Source organism: Stegodyphus dumicola, chromosome 2, assembly GCF_044657685.1.
Source record: "Stegodyphus dumicola isolate Sdum_Otavi_A_Nest chromosome 2, ASM4465768v1".
NCBI classification, from domain to species: Eukaryota; Metazoa; Arthropoda; class Arachnida; order Araneae; family Eresidae; genus Stegodyphus; species Stegodyphus dumicola.
The window spans coordinates 147,297,571-147,319,521 of NC_140769.1; the positions used below are offsets into that span (position 1 = coordinate 147,297,571).

The 21,951-nt window shown below is 35.9% G+C and overlaps 1 protein-coding gene across 1 annotated transcript in view; it reads left to right on the plus strand.

The window, feature by feature from the left end:
- The first annotated feature begins 207 nt into the window (after positions 1-207).
- Positions 208-21,951, plus strand: part of LOC118204639 (uncharacterized) — a 28,729-nt gene continuing 6,985 nt past the window's right edge. Inside the window, exons 1-3 of the mRNA XM_085810229.1 lie at positions 208-401; positions 805-1,001; positions 9,222-9,499. Of these exons, the coding sequence (XP_085666355.1) occupies positions 208-401; positions 805-1,001; positions 9,222-9,499 (669 nt within the window). The remainder of the gene's footprint in view (positions 402-804; positions 1,002-9,221; positions 9,500-21,951) is intronic.

A 21,951-nucleotide genomic window follows, 5' to 3' on the forward strand; every position in this document is an offset into this window, starting at 1 on the left:
ATTAACCTTGAACCATAACGAATTAACTTGACTTCTGATTTGCCTCTCACTTTAAGACCTTATCGAACTTCCCCTAAGGAAGAAGAAGAAATTAGACGACAAATTGATCAATTATTAAAAAATGGAATTATTAAAGAAAGTAATAGTCCTTATGCATCCCCAATAGCTTTAGTATTAAAATGCGATGAGGGCCAAAAAAAAAACAGAATGTGTATTGATTATCGTAAGTTGAATGCTTTAGCAAAGACTAATGCTCATCCCCTGTCCCGGATAGACTTTTTATTAGACAAATTAAGTAATGCAAATGTTTTTTCTACAATAGATCTAGGATCAGGGTTTAGGCACATTCCTATTCACCCTAATGACACCGAAAAATTGGCTTTTATTACAAATTTTGGACTGTATGAATGGCTAAGACTCCCTTTTGGCTTCAAAAGTGCACCGGCTATCTTTAACAGAGTTATTAAACACATCCTCACTAAAAATAAAATCCAATTTACTTGTAGTTATTTTGATGACATAATTGTTTACTCTTTTTCCAAAGAACAACATCTAAAGCATCTGAGTGAATTGTTTGAAATATTTATTCAAGAAGGTATTAAACTGAACCAGACTAAATGTGTCTTTGCCAAAGATAAAATCAATTTTCTAGGTTATGAAATTAGAAAGGGTAAAGTTACCCAGATAACCAAAATATTGAAAGTATTAAAAATTTGAAATATCCAAGTAATGTAAAGAACTACAAAGAGTGTTAGGCAGTGTAAATGTTTATCATAGATTCATACCTAATTGTGCTAAATTAAGATCTCCTCTAAATAAATTATTGAAAAAAGATGTACTGTGGAATTGGGATGATCAATGTCAAACTGCTTTTGACGAACTGAAAAATATTCTTATTTCAAAACCAGTCTTACAACTGTATGATCCAACTAAACCTTGTCATGTTTTTGTTGATGCATCACAGATTGCTTTGGGAGCTGTTTTGAAGCAGCCAGATGAAAGTAATGTATTACACCCAGTTTCCTACCATTCTAGAGCTTTAAAAGATTACGAAAAAATTATGCATTTACAGAACTTGAATGTTTAGCTATTGTTCATGCATTAAATAAATTTTATTACTATCTTCACGGTCAAAAATTTACAATCCATACCGATCATGCAGCCCTTGTTTGGCTTAAAAATGTTAAGAATTTAAGAGGCAGATTATTCCGTTGGTCACTCCGATTCAGTATGTTTGATTACGAAGTTAAATATCAAAAAGGCTCTACAAACGTTGAAGCTGATATGCTTTCTAGACAACCTGTTTCTCACCAGCTCCAACATTCTGTGTATTTACTTAATCGTGATAAAATTATACAACAGCAAAAAAGTGACAATGTGTGTTATAAAAAATATGTAGAAATAAATGATTTGATGGTAATTAAGAAGAAAAAAGGTTATAAAATTGTGGTACCAAAATCCTTAAGATTAAAATTATTAACTGAAACTCATGAAAAATTCGGACACCCAGGTATTCATGCTATGTTAAATTTAATCACCCCACAATATTATTGGCCCTACATTAGTAAAGATATTGGAAATTTCGTGAAACATTGCCATGTTTGTCAAATTAATAAAAAGAAAAAAAAACCAAAAAATGTGGACTTATGCAAGAAGTACCCCCAACTGATAAACCTTTTAAATGTCTTTCTATTGATACAGTCGGCGGTTTTAATTATTATAATTCTACAAAAAATATTTACATCTTGTGATCGATCATGCCACAAGATATGTCTGGGTTTTTCCATCTAAAAGTGCAACTACAGAAACTTATGCTAATATTTTGAAACAAATTTTTCAAATTCAAGTCCCCGAAAAAATCCTTAGTGACCGCAATGCCGCATTCACCTGCAATAGATTCAAAAAATTTCTTAGAAATTATCTTGTAAAACAACTTCTAACTACTGCCCATCACCCCCAGACAAATGGTAAAGTAGAGCGTCTGAACCAAACCCTGGTAACCCGTTTAAGATGTAAAGTAAATTCTACATCATCGAAAATTCCATGGACGAAAATTTTGTATCAGGTTATTAGTGAATATAATAATTCCCCTCATTCGGTAACTAAATTCACCCCTGCATAGCTTTTAATCGGAAAACTTCCTTTTGATTCTCTCATCGATCAAAATACTTACCCTCCGGTTGACATAGCGAGAAAATTAGCTAAAGAGAAAACTATTGAATGTCATAAAAGGAATAAAAGTCGTTATGACACAAAATTTGCAGATGTAGATTTTCAACCTGGTGATCTAGTTTTATTTGATGAATTTGAATTTCCGAATACACGTAAATTGACAGTTCCCTATTCTGGACCATACCAAATCGTCAAAAAATTATCTGAGGTTAATTATGAAATTGATAAAAAGAATTACCACACAAAGAAACCTACTGATATTGTTCATGTTTCCAGACTACGACACTACCAAGACCCAGAAAATTTTAAACTACATCACCAATAGTAGACACACCTTCCTTTTGGTAAACGCTCAACTGGGGTTGCTACTAAAGGTAATTAGAGCACCTCTAATTATTTAATGTCTAATTTTCTGTGTTGTAAATTTTTGGTGTGTTGTTTTGTATCTTTGTATTTATTTTGTATTTATGTGTCAATTTTGGCAACGACATTAATGGTAATTATAAAATACTATTCAATAGTTGAAAGTTGTGTTGAACGACAATGCAGTATATGACATAATTGTCATTGTCGATAGTAAAAAGGTAAAATATGAGTAAAATTATTGTGTAAAATGATTATTATCAAAATAAGTGTTTTATATAAATAAGTAGTCAAAATGAAATACTGTAAACAAACTAAAAGTCAAAAAGAAATGTTAAGAAATTAGTCAAGTATTGCAATTGTCAATGATATGAAGAAGATAATAGAGAAATACCTCACCTCAAATAAAAAATTTTGATATTAAAGCCACGGCGAACTGGAAATGAAAGATTTGTAAAATAGGAACTGCTCTAATGTTTTGCAGCAATCTCTAAAGACCTGGATCCAGAACTGAAACTGTTCTCGACAAATATTTTCCCAATACTGCATGCATAATGTTATTTTTCTTTATTTTCTATAAATGTCAATATATTAAGGTATATTATTTACAATTTTATATATTGATATTATTATTGACTGTGTTATAGTGAGAGTGTCTATTTAAGATTAATATTATTGTAACTCGAATTCTGGATGCGAGTTCTTCAAACAAATTAAGCAGTTATTTTAATTTTTTTTTCTATCTGGAATGTCTTGTGGTCAAGGCGCCCGGCTTCAAGCCTTTTCAGATGGGGGGGGGGGGATATTTGTAATAATAAAATTCCATAATCAAGAATACACTTAAAATTCTAACTATATGTTCTTTTCATTTTTAATGGCGACGTTCTCTTATTTGAAAGTACGTGGAGTTAAATCCACAGCCCCGTAGTCAAGTTATTTTTCCCGCCTTTTACTACACGTACAGTTATGGAATGTTCTGGAATATTTAAAGCGAACTGGATTGGCTGACGAGGCTGACGTCATTTCTTGGAAGCTCCGCCTTTCCAGAGGCTAAAAAAGGACTCGCAAAAGAATATCGGGGCTTTTTCTTAAATGTCACGATGTAGTAAACTTCATACAAAAAGTTATTAGTAATTCTTTTTTATTTACTCCGGATATCTGATTTTGAAACTGCTATTTCTCCTGACCAATAATAAATGAATCCTGTTTTTTAAACTTATCGTCTGATAATTTAAGCTACGACTACATTTATGATTCTTCAACAATCTATTTATTCCTGACAAAAGCTGGTACATCACATATATATATATAAAACGAATGTTTTTAGATAGAATTCTTAAAAAATTGTGTTCGCAGGCAAAAATGCCTGCTCATGTTGTTCGACCTCTTTGTTTTGTAACGTAATTTATTTTTTAAATAAAGAAGTTTAATTATCTTATATATGAACTATTAGTGTGTTATATCCGTGATAAAAATTAACTACAGATGCTTTTCTTTAACAAATCAGTATAAAAATAATTTGTCTTCCACTTCATGTCCAGTCAGCATATGTAAGCAATATTTGAAAATGGCCCAGTATGTTTTTCAGATTCAATTCTTTGTTCGGCTGTCCATCGAAACTAAATGTATAAAATGTTGATTCTTCTACAAATTATAAAATTCTTCTAATATAATAAATTCGATTCTTTACAAAATCATCAACAATTTTATATTAATACGAACTCAGAAACATTTTTAACACAAGATTTTATTTTAGTGAAATGCGCTTTTATTGTTTGTTGCGTTGCCACTCAGTGGTAGCAATCTCGTAACACGCAATCTACCGCTTCTATTTATTAGTCCAAAGGGGCAGTTTGCCCAGAATGACTATTAATTTCGTTTTGGTATTTTGAGTTGATTCACGAGAAATGTCGGTTCAAATTGTTGCCACCAAATTTTAGTGTTATATTTAAAGAAATTAAATAATGAAGAATCTGCATAAATGTACGAGTATGCATGTGATAAAACAACGACACCTAGAGCCATCGAATTTTGAATAACGTACGTTTCCACCAGAATATGGGCATCTGGAAGCCCAAATTTGAAATATGGAATTTGTTTTATTATCGATTTCATATTTTCTAAAACTTTAACGAATTTTTGATTAACAAACTGCATGATTTCAAAGCGAACAATGGCAACACTGTACGGAAAAGAATATTTTTATCTCCAGCGCTCGAGACTGTGTATCGAAAATTCTAAAGATATGCTCATTTTTAAATTATTTTGCGATATTGCCGTTGAATTGAATTTTATGGTTTAAGTGCAAGAACATCATATTTAATAAATAAAGGTAGCGCACAAGACGTTAAAAAAACCGCCCTTTTGGGCATAAGCTTATAGCTTTCAGATTTTAATATTTTTATCCCAAAGGGCGTTGGCCCAGAACGGTTGTTAACTTCGTTTTGGCATTTTGTGTTGAAAACTTTAAATGTCGGTTAACTTTTCCAATTGTTGCCACCAAATATTGCAGCGCTGTATTATATTTAAAAAAATAAATTATGAAGAATCTGCATAAATGTATATGTGTTTCTCGCACTGTGATAAAACAACGATACCTTCAGCCATCCAATTTTGAATAGCGTACGTCTCCACGCGAATGTGCGCATCTGGAAGCTCTAATTTTGAATTTGTTTTATTATCTATCTCATATTTTGTAACACTTTAAAAAATTTTTGATTTAGAAAATCAACGATTTCAAAGCAGGCCATGGCAAGACTATACTAAAAGAAAAAAAAAAAAAAAAATTTATCTCCAGCGCGCGAGTCTGTGTATAGGAAACTCTAAAAGACATGCTCTTTTAAAATTATTTTGCAATATTTTTGTTGAACTGAATTTTATGATTTAAGCGCGAAGAACATGATAATTTATAAACAAAGGTAACACCCAAAGCGTTAAAAAAAGCCCCTTTGGGCGTAATGTAGAATCTGAAACCTTTCAGTTTTTAAAAAAAAATTTCTATTGCAAGAGAATCCTGCGACAGTCATAAACCTCTTACTGAAATTTTCTTTGCATTGATGGAATGAGGTTTATACATTTCTTTCTTTCGTTTCGGATAATGAATAGATCGTTTTTTGTTACTGTCATTTAGGTAAACCCATGCTTTATCGTGGGTAGCGACGTATTTCTATTTATCTCCTATTAAATAGTTTTCAAACAGTGTTCAACCCAACTAGCGGCAGAGCGGTAAAGTCGCTGAACACTGGTAGTTTGGTCCGAGTTTCGAAACCCGCGAACGAGCTGGCTGCATGGGCAATTTCGTCGTTTTCCCCATGTGTAACGTATATAGGAACCAGTTCCTCTTAGAAAAGTCCTCCACGAAGGTATCTCTCCTCTTAAGCAAATAGTCCTCGACACTTTGCCGTAATTACAATAAACGAAAACGCAACCAAACAGGGTATGAAAATTGTTCTGAGTTAAGCCTCTTGCCTCGACAAAAGCTGGCGAACATTATGTTTTTTTTTTTTTTTTTTTTTTTTTTTTTTTTTTTTTTTTTTTTTAAAGTCGTAAATTTTGTTTTATTATTTTATTTATTGTTGCTGCAATTATATTTAAAGACTGTAATTAATTTCCATGCGCGGATTTGCCTTGTTACCAACGATTTAACGTTAGAAACATTACCTACCATTTTCGGGTATTCGCTTTAAGTGTTCTTTCCGTGTAGGAGTAATGACTGACTGTTTTTCCTTTCCGTTTAATGCTGTCGCTTATTTTACGCTTAAATTTTACTACCGTGCATTTCATTAAGTTTTAAATTATTTAATAGGAGTATTTTTCTTCGGATAGCGCAAAACATGTCCGCAGCTCTGTTGCTAGAAATTTTTATTCCAAAACATTACCTTTTATGCTTCTGCCAAGTAAAAAGGAAGTACTGTAATCGCGAAAAATTTCGAGTATCATATTTCAACGAAAATATGCATTTTGACCGCTATCGAATGTAATTTAACGATGTTTTTGCGTGACATCTATACGTAAGGACAGAAAAAAAGGACTCTTTTTGCCCAAATGAATTCTAAAACTGATATAAAATGGATTCAGAAGAGACTTTTTCTTCGCGTCTGTACGTATGTATATATTTTGCATAACTCAAGAATGCCCCAGAACTTTTGGAATTTTGTTTATAGGTTTTGGTTGCAATCTGCCGCACCAAAAAAAGTATGTAAATATATATAATTCATAATAATTTATAATAAGAAAACTTTCCATATAGCTCAAGTCATAGGTTTTTTTTTTAATTATTTTATTTTGAAGTTATATATATAATTTCAATAATGTATATATATATATATATATATATATATATATATATACACATACATACACACTCTGTTACTCGGCTTGGGAAGCTCAGTTTCTTTATTCTTATATGTTTGTAAATTGTGCATTTCTTGCTTTAAAAATGATTGAATTATGTTCTTATCTTTCAGTTAAGGTTTTTATGCCTTTAGTTAACCAGCGTCGTATAGTTATAGAATTATCAACAATTAAAAAATTCTTTTAGTACGGCTAGGCCTTTTTTTTTTTTTTTTTTTTTTTTTTTTCCCATAGCAACCAGTTTGTTTACATTTGAAACTTAGCACAATAGTGGATTTGTTGCCAATCTAGAGAAACTAAGCTTCGCAACAGCAAAGTAAAGTTGTAGTGGTTACTACATCATAAACGTTAGTTTTCTGGTTTAAGAATAACTTTACGCTACTAAATTTAAAAGAAAACGATTTATTATTAACATTTTAAAGACGTTCTCTTTTAAACAACATCATTCTACGACTATTTTCGTTTCTACTGTTGCCACTCACATCCTACATAAAGTTGTACAAAAGAAAAGATTACATATGATTTGTAGAGGTTACAACGACTTCTTTTATTATTGCGAATTAAATTCTGGAATTATCCCTAATTGTTACGAAATGTACAGGAGCGGTAAGATGGCTTCCCCGCAAAGCCGGTTTAGGGTTTCCATAAAATAGCAAGGAAGGCAGGGTTTCCACAGTTGGGGAGAATTCGGCCATTTTGCGACAAAATTCGCGATTTGGCATGGACGAATGGAGAGCCTTTTGGAACGAATTCTTACCGGTTTAGCCCAGAATGTTCTCGAACACCAGCCAAAATCTATATAAACCCTGTTCGTACTCGAAGAGTAAGTATGGAGTTGATGTCTCGTCTAGCGAGTCAATCTCTGCGGAGTCGCTCGAGTTGACAGCCGGGCAGCGAGTGCCGAGTGGTTCGTCGAGTGTACCGAAAGAGTCTCGTAGTGTATCGCGGTTAGTGCACCGTCGAGAGAGCGTGTGTCGTCGAGTGCATCGTGAGTTGTAGCGTGGAGAGTCTCGAGAGGACGTGGAGTTCCGAGAACGACCAAGCAGAATCGGGAGCTGTACTCTAGTGCTTTGCCGTGAAGCTGTCTTCACTGTGATAACCTGATAACCTGGAGGTGTGTCGCTGATCGTGTCAGCGTGTTTATAGTAGTTCATTAGTTCATCGACGACTGTAAAAACGTGATTTGGAGCTGTCCTGACAATGAAGTGTGTTTCGATACTTCATAAAGTAGTGTTGTCATTATTCACTCCAAATCCTCACGAACCCAGTACGAACGTGAAGGAAGAAAATAACGTAACAAGTGGTGTCAGAAGAAAAACGTAACAATATATTGACTCAGCGTCCACAATAAATTAAGTTAGTTTCTACGCTTTCAGCGACTTTTGCCGAGCGAGACCAAAAGCAAACTTTCAGTTTTGTGAACCGAAAAATCTGCCTTCTTGCCCGCCGGCCGAATTGCTGGTTTTGCGTAGAAACTGTAATTTCAATTGTAACAATTTTTTAATTGTTTTAACAGTATTTGGTGTCTTATGATTTCCTATATTTTTAATATCGATATTTTGAGTTTTTATGTATTTTTGCCTTGCCACGAAATGAGAACTGAGTTAATTGAATGAGAAATATATCTCTGATGAAATTCCAGGAAATAAGTTTAAATGAAAGGCAGCAAAAAGGTGCCTATAATCTCTACATATAATAAAAGAGAAAGAGTCTGTGTGTCTTTCGTTCGTGCTGCGCGTAAGCTAATAGACCCAGCGGTACGAAATTTTGTTTATATCTAGGCAAGAGCCAGTGCACCTCAAAGCGATTTTTTTCAAATTCGAGTTTTTTTTTATTCCTTTAATTTTATCTTTTCGATTTTATCGCATCGTTTTACATAGTTTCATTCTTTTAGAAATGTGGTTTTGGCAGCAGTTTTTCATTCAATTGTATACTGGACTGCCGACTGTTGAAAACGAGCACTGTTGCTACTTGGAAAAAAGAGGGTGATAATTCTGTGCAGTTTTTTAATTTAATGTTTCTCTTGGGTACTGGACGTTTGTGGGGAGAAGGCAATGGGAAGTTTGTTAATTTATTTATTAGGATAATTAATATTTGAGTATTTTTTTATGAAGTTGTTCTGCAGAGTAAAATTCTGCGCAGTTTTTAAATTTAACGTTTTGGCCCTTCAGGCATTTTCTCGGTACATTTAAAAGCCAGACGAGGGCTGGCCACGTAGCTGTTAATAATATTCCGTACAAGGAAGTCATGTGCTGTGTACATCAGATTTTTTTAAATTCATTATCGAAATGGTTCTAAAAAATGTAAAATACCACATGTATTTTATTTTACAGGCATTATGTCAACAAAAAATTGGTGTCTCTTGTTTCTACTCTGGTTTCCCTGCTTGGACGTTTTAGTTTGCCTCGGCTATGAAAAGAGTTTAACACACAACCACACTTCTATTCTTGGCACAGAAAATCACAACTATTTTGCAGACTCACCTGTCCATAGTTCAGCAAGAGCTGTTCCACCCAGCGAAGGAAGTCGCTATTTGAGAAGAAGATGGGGACCTGGAAAGAAACTACGCAACAGAGAATATCTCTTACGTCTTATGAGTGATTATTATGAAGTAAGTCATTTCTTTGCACAGATTAGATGCAGCAGTTAACTGAAAAGCATGGTTTCTTCTGCAGAAATGTAACATTTTAGTGGTACACTGCGCTAAAAAAATATTAAAAAATAACAAAAAAACCTTTCAGGTTTTAAATTACGTACCTTAAATTTAATAAACCATAAAATTCAGTTCAGCAGCAATGTCGCAAAATAATTTTAAATTGAGCATATCTTTAAAATTTCCAATACACAGTCCCGCGCGGTGGAGATAAAAATGTTTTTTCTGTACTGCTCGCTTTGAATTCCTTCACTTTGTTAATTAAGAATTCGTTAAAGTTTTACAAAATAGGAAATAGATAATAAAACAAATTCCAAATTTCAAATTTGGTGTTCCACGTGCCCATATTCGCAGGAGAATTACATCGTTCAAAATTGGATATCTATAGGTACTGTTGTTTTATCACAATGCGAGAAACATACATATATTTATGCAGATTCTTCATTATTTAATTTCTTCAAATATAATGCAGGACTCTAACATCTGGTGGCAACTGTTTCTTCCTTTCGCATTTCGAAATTCAGGTTCATTCCAAATAAAATTCGCCGCTCTTTTTATGATTCATTTTAAAAAAAAAATTATTTTAAAATAATTTTTGTAATTTTTATTAAAAAAAATTTATTATAATCTATAAAATGTTTTTTTTATTATAATCTATAAAATATTTATCATCGTCTTAAAGCAGATGTATTTCTAAGCATATCTGCAAAAAATTAGAATTTTTTATTCAAAACTTCCGAGGATATACGTAAATTTATATATTGGCGCGTTTTGAAATTTGGCATACTTGTTGAAAGCGGTAGTAACATCAAATATTATTTAGGCACTTTATTAAAATTATTTAAAAATGCGAACGATGTGACTTTTTTCCGCTCATGCGTAATTTAAAAGGGGAAAGGAAAGTAGGTTGCCGTATATTAAGTGTTCGCCTAGTGACTTATTCTTAGCACAAACTGAAAGAAACGGCCCTGGATAAATTTTTTAATTTATCCGTAAATTTCGCACCCAATTTTACAAAATTTAATATTCAGGTATAATTTGAAGCGTAGAATCGAAATATGGAAAAAATTGATATATTTTCGAGAAAAAGTCTGATTTTGAGTCAAAATAGCTATATGAGAACAATGCTATAAATTCAAAATAAAGTAATTAAAAGTAAATCGAAATGCCTATGACTTGCGCTAAAGCTGCAAAGTAATAAACTAATAATGCATAATAATTTATAATAAGAAAACGTTCCATATACCATCTCCAAGGAACACAAAATCAATTTAAAACAAGAATGGGGAAAAAAACCAGAATTTCAAGACTTTTGAAAGTTTTCTTATTATAAATTATTAGAACGCTATATATAAATCTAATATATATATCCCAAGTTGCGCTTTCGCAGCATGAAAAACACAAGATGAATTTCGTCAGTCGTCCCAGTAGATCGAGAGATATAGAACTATACTCGTAACATTTTTTTCGCAGTGTACCTTCCGAAATGCAGCATTCCCAGCGGCGTTACTAAAATTTTTATCTCTCGGGGGGGGGGGGTTCCGGAATTTACCACTTATGATATAGAAACAAATAACTATAAAATTTGTCAAAATAACTCCAGAATTAAACATTTTTAATGTGAGTGTTTAAATTTGAAGGAAAATTTTAATTCCTACATTTTAAAATTATACTATTTTTAGTCCAAAGGGCGTTAGCCCAGATACGCTATTAATTTCTTTGTGGCATTTTTTTGTCCAAAACTTTAAATGTCTGTTTCACTTTTCAAATTGTTGCCACCGAATATTCTCGCCCTGTGTTATGTTAAAGCAATTAAACAATGAAGAATTTGCATGAATGTATGTATGTTTCTCTCATTGTGATAAAACAACGGTACCTAGAACCATCTAATTTTAAATAACGTAATCCTGCACCGAAAAGCCCAATGTGGGAATTTGTTTTATTATCTCTTTCTGTCCGTCTGCTGTGTAGTTCTTTAAACAGGTCCGGGATCCTGGAAGTATCACCTGCCATGGAATGCCTTTCCATCATCCGATTTGAAGTTCGGGTAAAAGATTCCGTTTCGAACATGGAGTGAGTCCCAGAAAGCCCAGTGCTGTTTTGTCTTAGTAATACAGATCGAAATGTCCTGCCAGGTGGGTTTCCTGTTTCAAGATTGCATTAAGTCAAGCCGCCCAGATGGTATAGTGGTTAGGGGAGGTAAACCGCTAAGTTGCCTTCCGACCCAGATATATATATATAGATATATCCATGCATAATTGGTTACCAACTCGGCGGGAGTCAACCACTAGCTACCAGGCCGCAGCCCTGGGCAGCCCGGCTGAGCAGACGACATTTATAAAATGCAAAACAAAGATATACATGTGCATACAAGGCACTTGAAGAAGGGTACAACAATGTACAAAGAAATATATGCATGTGCATACAAGGCACTTGAAGAAGGGTACAACAATGTACAAAGAAATATATGCATGTGCATACAAGGCACTTGAAGAAGAGTACGATCAAAATATACACACTTACATACATAAATATTCCGAAACAAATAAAAGTATACATACTCTCATTCATATTGATATATACATCGATACATATACGTTATCATGATAGTTAAAGTTTACAAGAAGCATGCCATTGAGGTACGTGTGATCCTTAGTATAAATTAGGTACCATAAATAAAAGATATAAACATGTACAGATACATTATAGCATTCAGATACAGTACGAATTTTATGTATGAGAACCTGGCACAGCATAAATACAAAATGACATATTGAGCATACATATCACATACTCTGTTGCTGACATATTGAATGAACTAGCTTATATAGACTTTTATGACTACTATCTTCCAGCGTCAAAAGAGTTCTAGTACAGTCCTCAATTATTGTTTTCAGTTTCTGCTGGGCAACTTTGTTACTTCGTTATTACGTAATTAATCAACTACTGTTGATCGAAGTTGTCAGAATCCACTGACGTATGCAGGTTCTTTTTATATTACTAATTAAAAAACAAGAAAAAAAATTCATTTACCTGTTCTGATGCATTGTTGAATCTGACGCGATGTTTCAGCTGGCAATCTTCTTTACAGAAAAACCACAATTGAATTTCTTGACATCACATTTTATTTACATAAAACATTCAAAAGGGAAAAATTAATATTTAAATACATTTTCTTGTACAGCCTCTCCTTTTCTCTTATGGCTGTACGACACAATTTATCCGTCCATCACACGGATTCGAAACCGAACTATCTACTGTTTACAAAAGAAGAAGAATAAAAACAAAGTTTTGATTTCTCTCACTAATGGAACCTCTAGCGCTCTCTAGCGAGAGAAAGACACTTTAGATGAACATTTAACATCGTAGATTCTGGTTTCGGTACAAAAAGTTCTCCATGAAGAGAGCTTCGCTTGGTATATGTGTTTTTTATAGATGGCACGCGCCCTCCTAAAGTCCTGCATACGTAAGTTTCTAAGAGCTTGTTCTTGGGTGACCTGCGCACGCCTTCGTAGTGGTTAGGGAAGCCTGACTGCGATATCGAAGGGCCCGGGTTCGAATCCCGGAGAAGGCATGAATATAATTGTCTGTCTCTTCATAGGAGGCAAAGGTGGCCCACCTATTAGGTGCCTCCACAATGAAGAGACCCTCACATCTGACCTTAGGAGTAGCCGATGCCCGCATAGGCAAGTGCCCGCCCTTGAAAAAGAAAGATTCCATTAAGTCAATAATGGGTTTTATGTTGCCTTCTTCCAACTGGTCTTTCTGGACTTCTTCGTCACTCCATAAATCTCAGTCAGACGGGGTTGAATTTGTAACTTGACGTACGACCAGATTAATCAGCTCGTGTGGTAGAGACATTAGATTTTTTCGAAGCGGGAGAGATGAAAAATGTACAATGCCCTCGCCGGGACTCGAACCTTGGACCTCTCGAATACGCGCCGAGCGTGCTGACTATTACATCCCGAAGCATGCTAAGAAGGCGGCAGGAAATACCTTAAATACATAATATTCAAGCAAAATACCTTATTTATAAGTTTTTTTGTTGAATATTATATATTTTGTATGTTTTATTGTAATTGAAATTACGCTCATTTGATTTTAAGCTTTTAAACATTTTAATGTAATTTTGATTTTAAAACTGTTTCAAACGGGCGGAGTGTTTATATTTGATATATCGTATTGGTTTAATGTGAAGCTTACCAGAAAAAAATTAAGTTTGATTATATTACTGTTTTATTTTTGTATGTTTCTTATTTATTTACAAGCTTGGTATGATCGAGGCGACCTTTGTTGGTCATAAGGTCTTCATTGACAAGGGGGACAGGATCGTCCTCCAATCCAACCTTATATACTCCCCCTTTTAAAGGGAGACTGGGGATTAGGGTACCAAGGCGCCAAATCCTGATGGTGGAGAATCATCATCCATCACATTTTTTAGTTCGTGTGCCACTGTAGAGTCATTAGGTTTTTTGGAAGCAGGTGGGAGGAAAATTGTGCAATGCCTTCGCCGGGACTGGAACCTCGGACCTCTCGAATACGCTCCGAGCATGCTGACACCTTAGCACCACGAAGGCATGCTAAGAAGGCGGGAGAAATACCTTATAGTATGATCGATGCAAGCCAATGGTTGAACTGCCAGTACTCTCTTTCTGAACTTAGATTTTTCAATCATTAGTTAAACTCACTTTATTTGTACTCTTAGGCATGGTTGACAAAAAGAGTAGAAGTGCAGGTGTTAAAATTTTGATTGATGTAAAATTAGAAATATGTTCGCAGAGAAAGGCAACTTTCTTAATTTTTTAAATTTTATCACAAGAGAATTTTTAATAAATTCTAATATAACACAAAATGTTACAGGAATAATAATAATGTTAAAATAAATGTAGCAATAATCATTATTTATTGTATTACTAATGATTAGAATTCAGATCTTGACTAATCACAATTTGACTTTTAAAAATGTGTTTATTATTCTAAATTCTATTTTTAGATAAAAATAATATTTTGCTCTGAAAAAAACAAAAGTTCCTTGAAGATAATATTAGGTGTTCTTTCAAATGTAAACAACAGTTTTGTTTAAGAAATTTATTATACATTTAATGTCAGTATTCTAGTAAATTTTGCCATTGTAAGGCATTTCTGTAATAGAAGCCAGCATGTTTTATTTATATTTTTTTATGTGTTTATTGTTTGACGTACTCGGAAGCATTGAATATATATATGATGCACAATTTTGAAAACTGCAAAATAAATATGTACGAAATAAGCTGGTATTAAGTAGCAGACGATAAAAATTTACGCATATGAAAAAAACTTTAAACTTTTGATTAATATTTTTTATAAATTAAAAAATAGCTTTTCATATGTGATCTATATATATAAAGAAAACAATCTGTTTGTTTGTTTGCTATTAACTGAATCACTGCTATAGCTATCGTCACCAAACTTTGTTCCATTCCTTTCTGGGTCCTGAAAAAGGTCGATGTCCGCTTTTTTCCAAAAATAAAGTAGCTAAAATCAGAGATATTAATTAAAAACTTGGAAAAACCATCATTTTCGCCCTCATTTTTCCGAGTGGCAACAGTCTCGCAAGCTGGAGATGAAAATATGCTTTATCTCTAAAAGTTGCTGCCACTGCTCGCTTTCAAATCATAGAGTCTGTAAATAAAAAATTTCTAAGTTTTACAGTGAAATGAAAATAGAATTGCCAAATATTATTCTCTATTTAAAAAATTCTTGGGAAGCCATTTCGACTGTCCCCATCTTCGTACGACTCTATTCAACCGGGATATTCGTTAAAAAATTCTGAAAACACTCATTTTTCCGAGTGGCAGCAGTCTGGCACGTTGGATATAAAAATGCTTTATTTCGAAAAGTGTTGCTCCCGCTAGCTTTCAAATCGTAGAGTTTATTAATTAATTTCGTTTTGGCATTTTATTTCGATTCACGATAAGCGTTATTTCACTTTTCAAATTGTTGCCACCAAATATTATCGTCCTGTCTTTACTTAAATAAATTAAATAATGAAAAATCTGCATGAATGTATGTATGTTTCACGCACTGTGATAAAACAACGGTACCTAGGGCCATCAAAATGTAAATAACGTAATCTTCCGTAGAATATGGATATTTGGAAGCCCTAATTTAAATTTGAAATTTGTTTTATTATCAATTTATATTTCGTAACACTTCAAGGAATTTTTCATTAACAAACTAAACGATTATAAAGCGAGCAGTGGCAACACTGTACGGAAAAGAAAATATTTTTATCCCCATTGCGCGGGACTCTGTATCAGAAATTGTAAAGATATGCTCACTTTAAAATTATTTTGCGATATTACTGTTGAATTGAATTTTATGGTTTAAGTGCCAAGAACATGATATTCAATAACTAAAGATAACAAACAAAACGTTAATAATAATAATTAAAAAAATCCTTTGGACGTAATTTAAAAGCTGAAACCTTTCAGATTTATTTATTTATTAGTCCAAAGTCGCTTTGTCCCTGAAGGAATATTGTTTTCGTTTTGCGATTTTGCATTGGTTCGCTATAAGTGTCCGTGTCACTTTTCAAACTGTTGCCACCAAATTTTAGAGTCCTGCATTATATTTGGAAAAAATTAAACAATGAAAAATCTGCATAAATGCATGTATATTTCTCGCATTGTGATAAAACAACGGTACATAGAGCAATCGAATTTTGAACGACGTAATCCTACTGCGAATATGGGCATCTGGAAGTCCAAATTTGAAATTTAGAATTTATTTTATTATCGATTTCATATTTTGTAAAACTTTAACGAATTTTTGATTATTTTAAAGAGAGCCATGGCAACGCTTTAAAGAAAAAACATTTCTATCTCCAACGCGCGAGAGTCTGTATCGGAAATTCTAAAGGATATGTGCATTTTAAAACTATTTTGCGATATTGCTTTTGAACTGAATTTTATGGTTTAAGTGCGAAGAACGTGATATTGTTACGAATTTGGTATTTAAAAAGCTAATGTTAGTTCAATTATAAATTAAATGGGTTTATTTCTCGCGTAGTGCAGCGCGTGACGAATATTAAAAGAAATCTAAGCCGGAAAATTGAAAATACAAGAGCGCGTGCATTAAATAAATATCTCTTTTTGATTTCGAGAAAGTACTGGAAAATTCTAGCGCGTGATTTTAAAATCTTATAAAAGGAGGAAAACATCTCAGTTCTTAGTAGTTGTTGCTTAGTTTGTTGTTGTTTAGAAAACTGCTCTTGTTGATTGTAGCGAATTCGCGGATTAGCTTTCTTTAGCTGTTTTGAATTCTTCCGTTCTATTGGACATTTGAGTAGTTAAAAGTTAGCTACTGTGAGATATTGTAATACTGCATGATAATTTGAGAAGATTTAAGCATTTTTGTTGTGATAAAAATAATTTTTTGTTCATTTTTCAACGGACTTGTGCATTCATTTCATAACGAACCCGTACGCACGCAACAATTTTTGGTGTCAGAAGTGGGATTTGAATGCCAATAACAAGAGCGATGGAAGAGCAATTAAGGCAGTTAATATCAGCCTTTGCCTCATTTAAAGAAGAAATGAAAGAGCAAATGAATTTGGGCCAGGAATCCGTTAAGGAAGAAATGAGATTAGGCCAGGAATCCGTTAAGGAAGAAATGAAATTGGGCCAAGATTCCGTTAAAGGAGAGATGAGATCCGTTAAAAAGGAAATGGAAGCCGTTCACGAAAAGTTGGAAGCTGGTCAAGTAACTTTTAAAGAAGACATAAAAGCTGTACAAGAAAAGATTGAAGCAGGTCAAGACGAAATGAAAAGAGAAATAACCTGCGTAATAGAAAGAAAATTTGAGGCTATGGAAGACAGAATAGGAGCTGTCGAAAATAAAGTCGGGCAAATTGAAGAAAATGTTTCTTCTGTTAAAGATGAAATAGAAGATAGAGTGTCGGCTGTGGAGCAACGAGTCGAAGGAAGAGTTTCGGCCTTCCAACAACAAATTGAAGAAAGAGTTTCTGCCGTCCAAGGACATATTGAACAACTAATCGAAGACAGAGTTTTTGCCGTCCAAGGATATATTGAACAACAAATCGAAAACAGAATTTCTGCTGTCGCCGCCAAAGAAGTTGACACTTTAAAGAAATTCGTAGCGACGGCAGGGAGCACTTCGGATGGTTTAAAATTTTTACCCATGCCTGCTCGTCCCTCTCTGAAGCTATCGACATATGATGGGAAGACCTCCTGGCAGGTGTATAAGACACAATTTTCTATCGTGGCGGATGCGAATGGATGGGATTCCCAAGCTAAGGCCTGTCATCTCGCCGCTTCTTTAAGAGCCGATGCAGCGGATATCCTTCAGACTCTTCCCGAAAACAAAAGGTTAGATTTCGAAGCTCTGTCCGGCGCCTTGGAGCTGCGCTTCGAGGAGAAATGTTTAAAAGACTACAGCAGGCTCCAATTAAAATCCCGTCAACAGAAGCTCACCGAAACACTTCAGGAGCTCGGCACGGATGTTGAAAGGCTGTCACATCACGCCTTTTCGGAGTGCCCGGCAGAAACAAGGGAAATCCTGTCCCTGCAATATTTCATCGATGGCATCCGGGACCCTGAAATACAGAAAGCACTGCGAATGGCGGATGTTAAAGATCTGAAAAGCGCTTTAGTGTACGCCATGAAATTCGAGGCAGCCCAGCAAGCCACCCGTCGAGACCGCCATCCAGTCAGAGCTGCTCAAGTCCAGGAGCCAGAGGATCAAGTCACTGCTCGTCTAGACGATTTAACTAGACAACTGAATGCCTTGAGACGGAATATTGGTGACAAGAAACCGACCGTAAATTGCTCAAACTGCGGTACTGAAGGACACATACGACGAAACTGCAGAACACCCCAGGGTACGGATGTTAAAACCGCTCCTAACAAACAGCAGAGAAACTAATTAGTGGCCATCTCGCGGGGCGGAGGTTGCCAGATAATAAAAAGCCCCAGTTTAAAGCGCTTCAGATTTCTGCAGTGAGAGGCGGCAGTAATGGACTTTTCATAATAGGACATATTAATAGAGTTCCCTGCAATATGACGATAGATACAGGAGCCAACGTTACAATCATCCGAAAAGATTTGGCTGAACAACTGGGAAGCAAACTTATCTGGACGCCGCCCTGCGTTACCCTACAGACTGTGTCCGGTGAGAAGATCGACATCGATGGAAAAGTAAATGTTAACATCACGTTTGGAAGTGCCTCTTACCATCACACGGCATATGTAGCAGAGATCACTGATTCTTGCATACTCGGATTGGATTTTCTAAGGAAATACAATTTTTCCTTGGACTTTAAAAATAACCAATTGCATTCTACATCTGAGGACATAGCGTTATTTGGAGTTAATGATGAAGAAGTTAAATCTGTTCATAAAATCATAGCACAATATCACAATACCGGCAAGAACAGAAATTTTACTTCCTGGATCCATTGCCGAAAACAGAAATTTCCGCTACGGCATCATAGAATATCCCAATAACTGTAATAGCCCAAAAGGAGTACTAGTAGCCTCAACACTCGTCGACCTATCCAGAACGGTTATCCCGGTGAGAGTCGCCAATGTAACTGAGAAGGGGAGAATTATTAAGAAAGGTGAAGTGGTTGCAGCATGTACTCCAGTAACCAGCGTTGAAAGAAAGAGTAACATCCAAGCGTCCGTGTCCTCAGAGAGCATTACATCGGAGTTATTGCAGAATGCGCAATTAAACGATAAAGAGAAGAATGCTGCCGATCGCGTCATTAAAGATCTTCAAGTTGTTTTCTCCCGCTAGTCTTCTGACGTGGGTCGAACTAGTTTGACACAACATAGAATAGATACCGGCGATCATCCCCCGATCAAGCAACATCCAAGACGTCTACCGTTTGCTAAACAGGAAGAGGTGCGAACACTGTTAAAAGATATGGAAGAAGGCGATGTCATCGAGCCTTCAGTAAGTCCATGGGCATCTCCCATCGTCCTAGTCAGAAGGAAAGACGGCTCAACAAGATTTTGCGTCGACTATCGCCGGTTGAATGAGGTTACGAAGAAAGACAGTTACTCTCTTCCTAGAATTGACGACATTCTAGACACTCTTTCTGGAAGCAAGTGGTTCTCAACACTTGATTTAAAGAGTGGGTATTGGCAGGTAGAAATACAGCCTGAAGACCGAGAAAAGACGGCATTTACTACGGGACAAGGGCTTTGGCAATTCAAGGTGATGCCGTTTGGACTGTGTAATGCGCCGGCAACATTCGAACGTCTTATGGAGACTGTTTTGAAAGGCCTTTCCTACGAAGCCTGCCTGATATACCTGGACGACATCATCATCGTCAAAAAGAGTTTTGAAGAACATTTAGAAAATCTTAGGAAGGTGCTTCAGAAACTGAAAGAAGCCAATCTGAAGCTGAGTCCCGCTAAATGCAAATTGTTCCGAAAGGAAGTGACTTACCTGAGACATGTCATCTTCGCAGAAGGTGTGCGCACGGATCCTGAAAAGGTATCACCGGTTAAATCCTGGAAACGTCCTGAAAATGTTCATCAGCTGAGAAGCTTCCTAGGGCTTTGCACCTACTATAGAAGGTTCGTGAAGGACTTTTCTTCCATCGCAAGACCCCTTCACAAGCTGACAGAGAGCAAGCAAAGATTCTTGTGGACAAAAGAATGCGAGGATGCATTTAACAACTTAAAGGAGGCTTTAAGATCTGCACCAATCCTAACGTATCCTCAGCTCGACCGACCATTTATTCTCGACACCGACGCGAGCAATGAAAGTGTCGGTGCTGTTTTGTCCCAAGAAATAAACGGCCAAGGACGTGTAGTGGCGTACTGGAGTAAGTGCCTGTCTAAACCGGAGAGGAATTATTGTGTCACCAGGAAAGAGTTGCTCGCCATAGTCAAAGCTGTAGAACAATTCCATCACTATCTATACGGCAAAAAATTCCTGCTCCGCACCGATCATGCATCATTGACCTGGCTTTTAAATTTCAAGAATCCTGAGGGTCAAATAGCCAGGTGGATACAGAGACTCCAAGAATATGATATCACTATCCGTCATCGTAAGGGATCATCACACGGAAACGCCGACGCCCTGTCTAGAAGACCTTGCCAAGAAAGCTGCCGATATTGTTCCAGGGTGGAAGCGAAATACGAGCTGCTGACTCCGATCGCAAGACAAATTACAACATCAACATCGGCTGATCGAGAACCGTGGAATGATGATGAAGTCAGGAAAGACCAGCTGGAAGACCGCGACATTAAACCCATAATTGATTTAATGGAGTCATCAACCAGAAAACCTACCTGGCAGGGCATTTCTATCTGTAGTCCTACAACCAAATAGTATTGGGCACTCTGGGATTCACTTCACATTCGAAACGACGTCTTATACCGGAAATTCGAATCGGATGATGGGAAGACGTTCCGATGGCAACTGATACTTCCAAGATCCCGGATTCCTGATGTCCTTAAAGAACTACATAACAGCCCTACAGGAGGTCACTTTGGAATTATGAAGACCTTACAGAGAGTTCGTGAGCGCTTTTACTGGAATAATGCAAAGGATGACGTGCAAAAGTGGTGCCGATTTTACGATGCCTGTGCAGGTCGGAAAGGACCGAGGAAACGCAGCCGAGGCAAGCTGCAACGTTACAACGTAGGTGCACCGTTTGAACGTATCGCCTTTGACATCTTGGGACCTCTGCCACGAACTGCTGATGTCAACAAATACATACTCGTTGTATTGATTACTTCACCAAGTGGCCTGAAACTTATCCTATTCCTGATCAAGAGGCTGTCACAGTAGCTGAGGTAATGATACAGCACTGGATTTCCAGGTTCGGAGTGCCTCTTCAGTTACATTCCGATCAGGGAAGGAATTTTACCTCGGCAGTAATCAAAGAACTATGCAAACTACTCGGCATTGACAAAACTCAAACGACGCCATTACATCCCCAGTCGGACGGCATGGTAGAGAGGTTCAATCGAACCATCGTTAATAACCTCTCATTAGTGGTTTCCAGAAACCAACAGGATTGGGACAAGAAATTACCACTGTTTTTACTGGCTTACCGGAGTGCTGTCCACGAGACTACCGGCTATTCCCCAGCACAGATGCTCTTCGGTCGTGGCCTTCGTCTGCCTTGTGATCTCTTGTTTGGTCGCCCTCCGGATGCTCCTTCATCGCCGGAGGAATATATTCAAGATCTCCAGGCCCGGTTTGAAGCGATGCACAACTTTGCACGAGAGCGAGTCAACTTGGCGACGGAGACGATGAAGACCCGCTACGACACAAGAGCTACTGAACATCAGTTCCACGAAGGATACAAGGTGTGGTTGTGGAATCCGACTCGACGGAAAGGACTTTGTCCAAAATTACAGTCACCTTGGGATGGTCCGTACACAGTC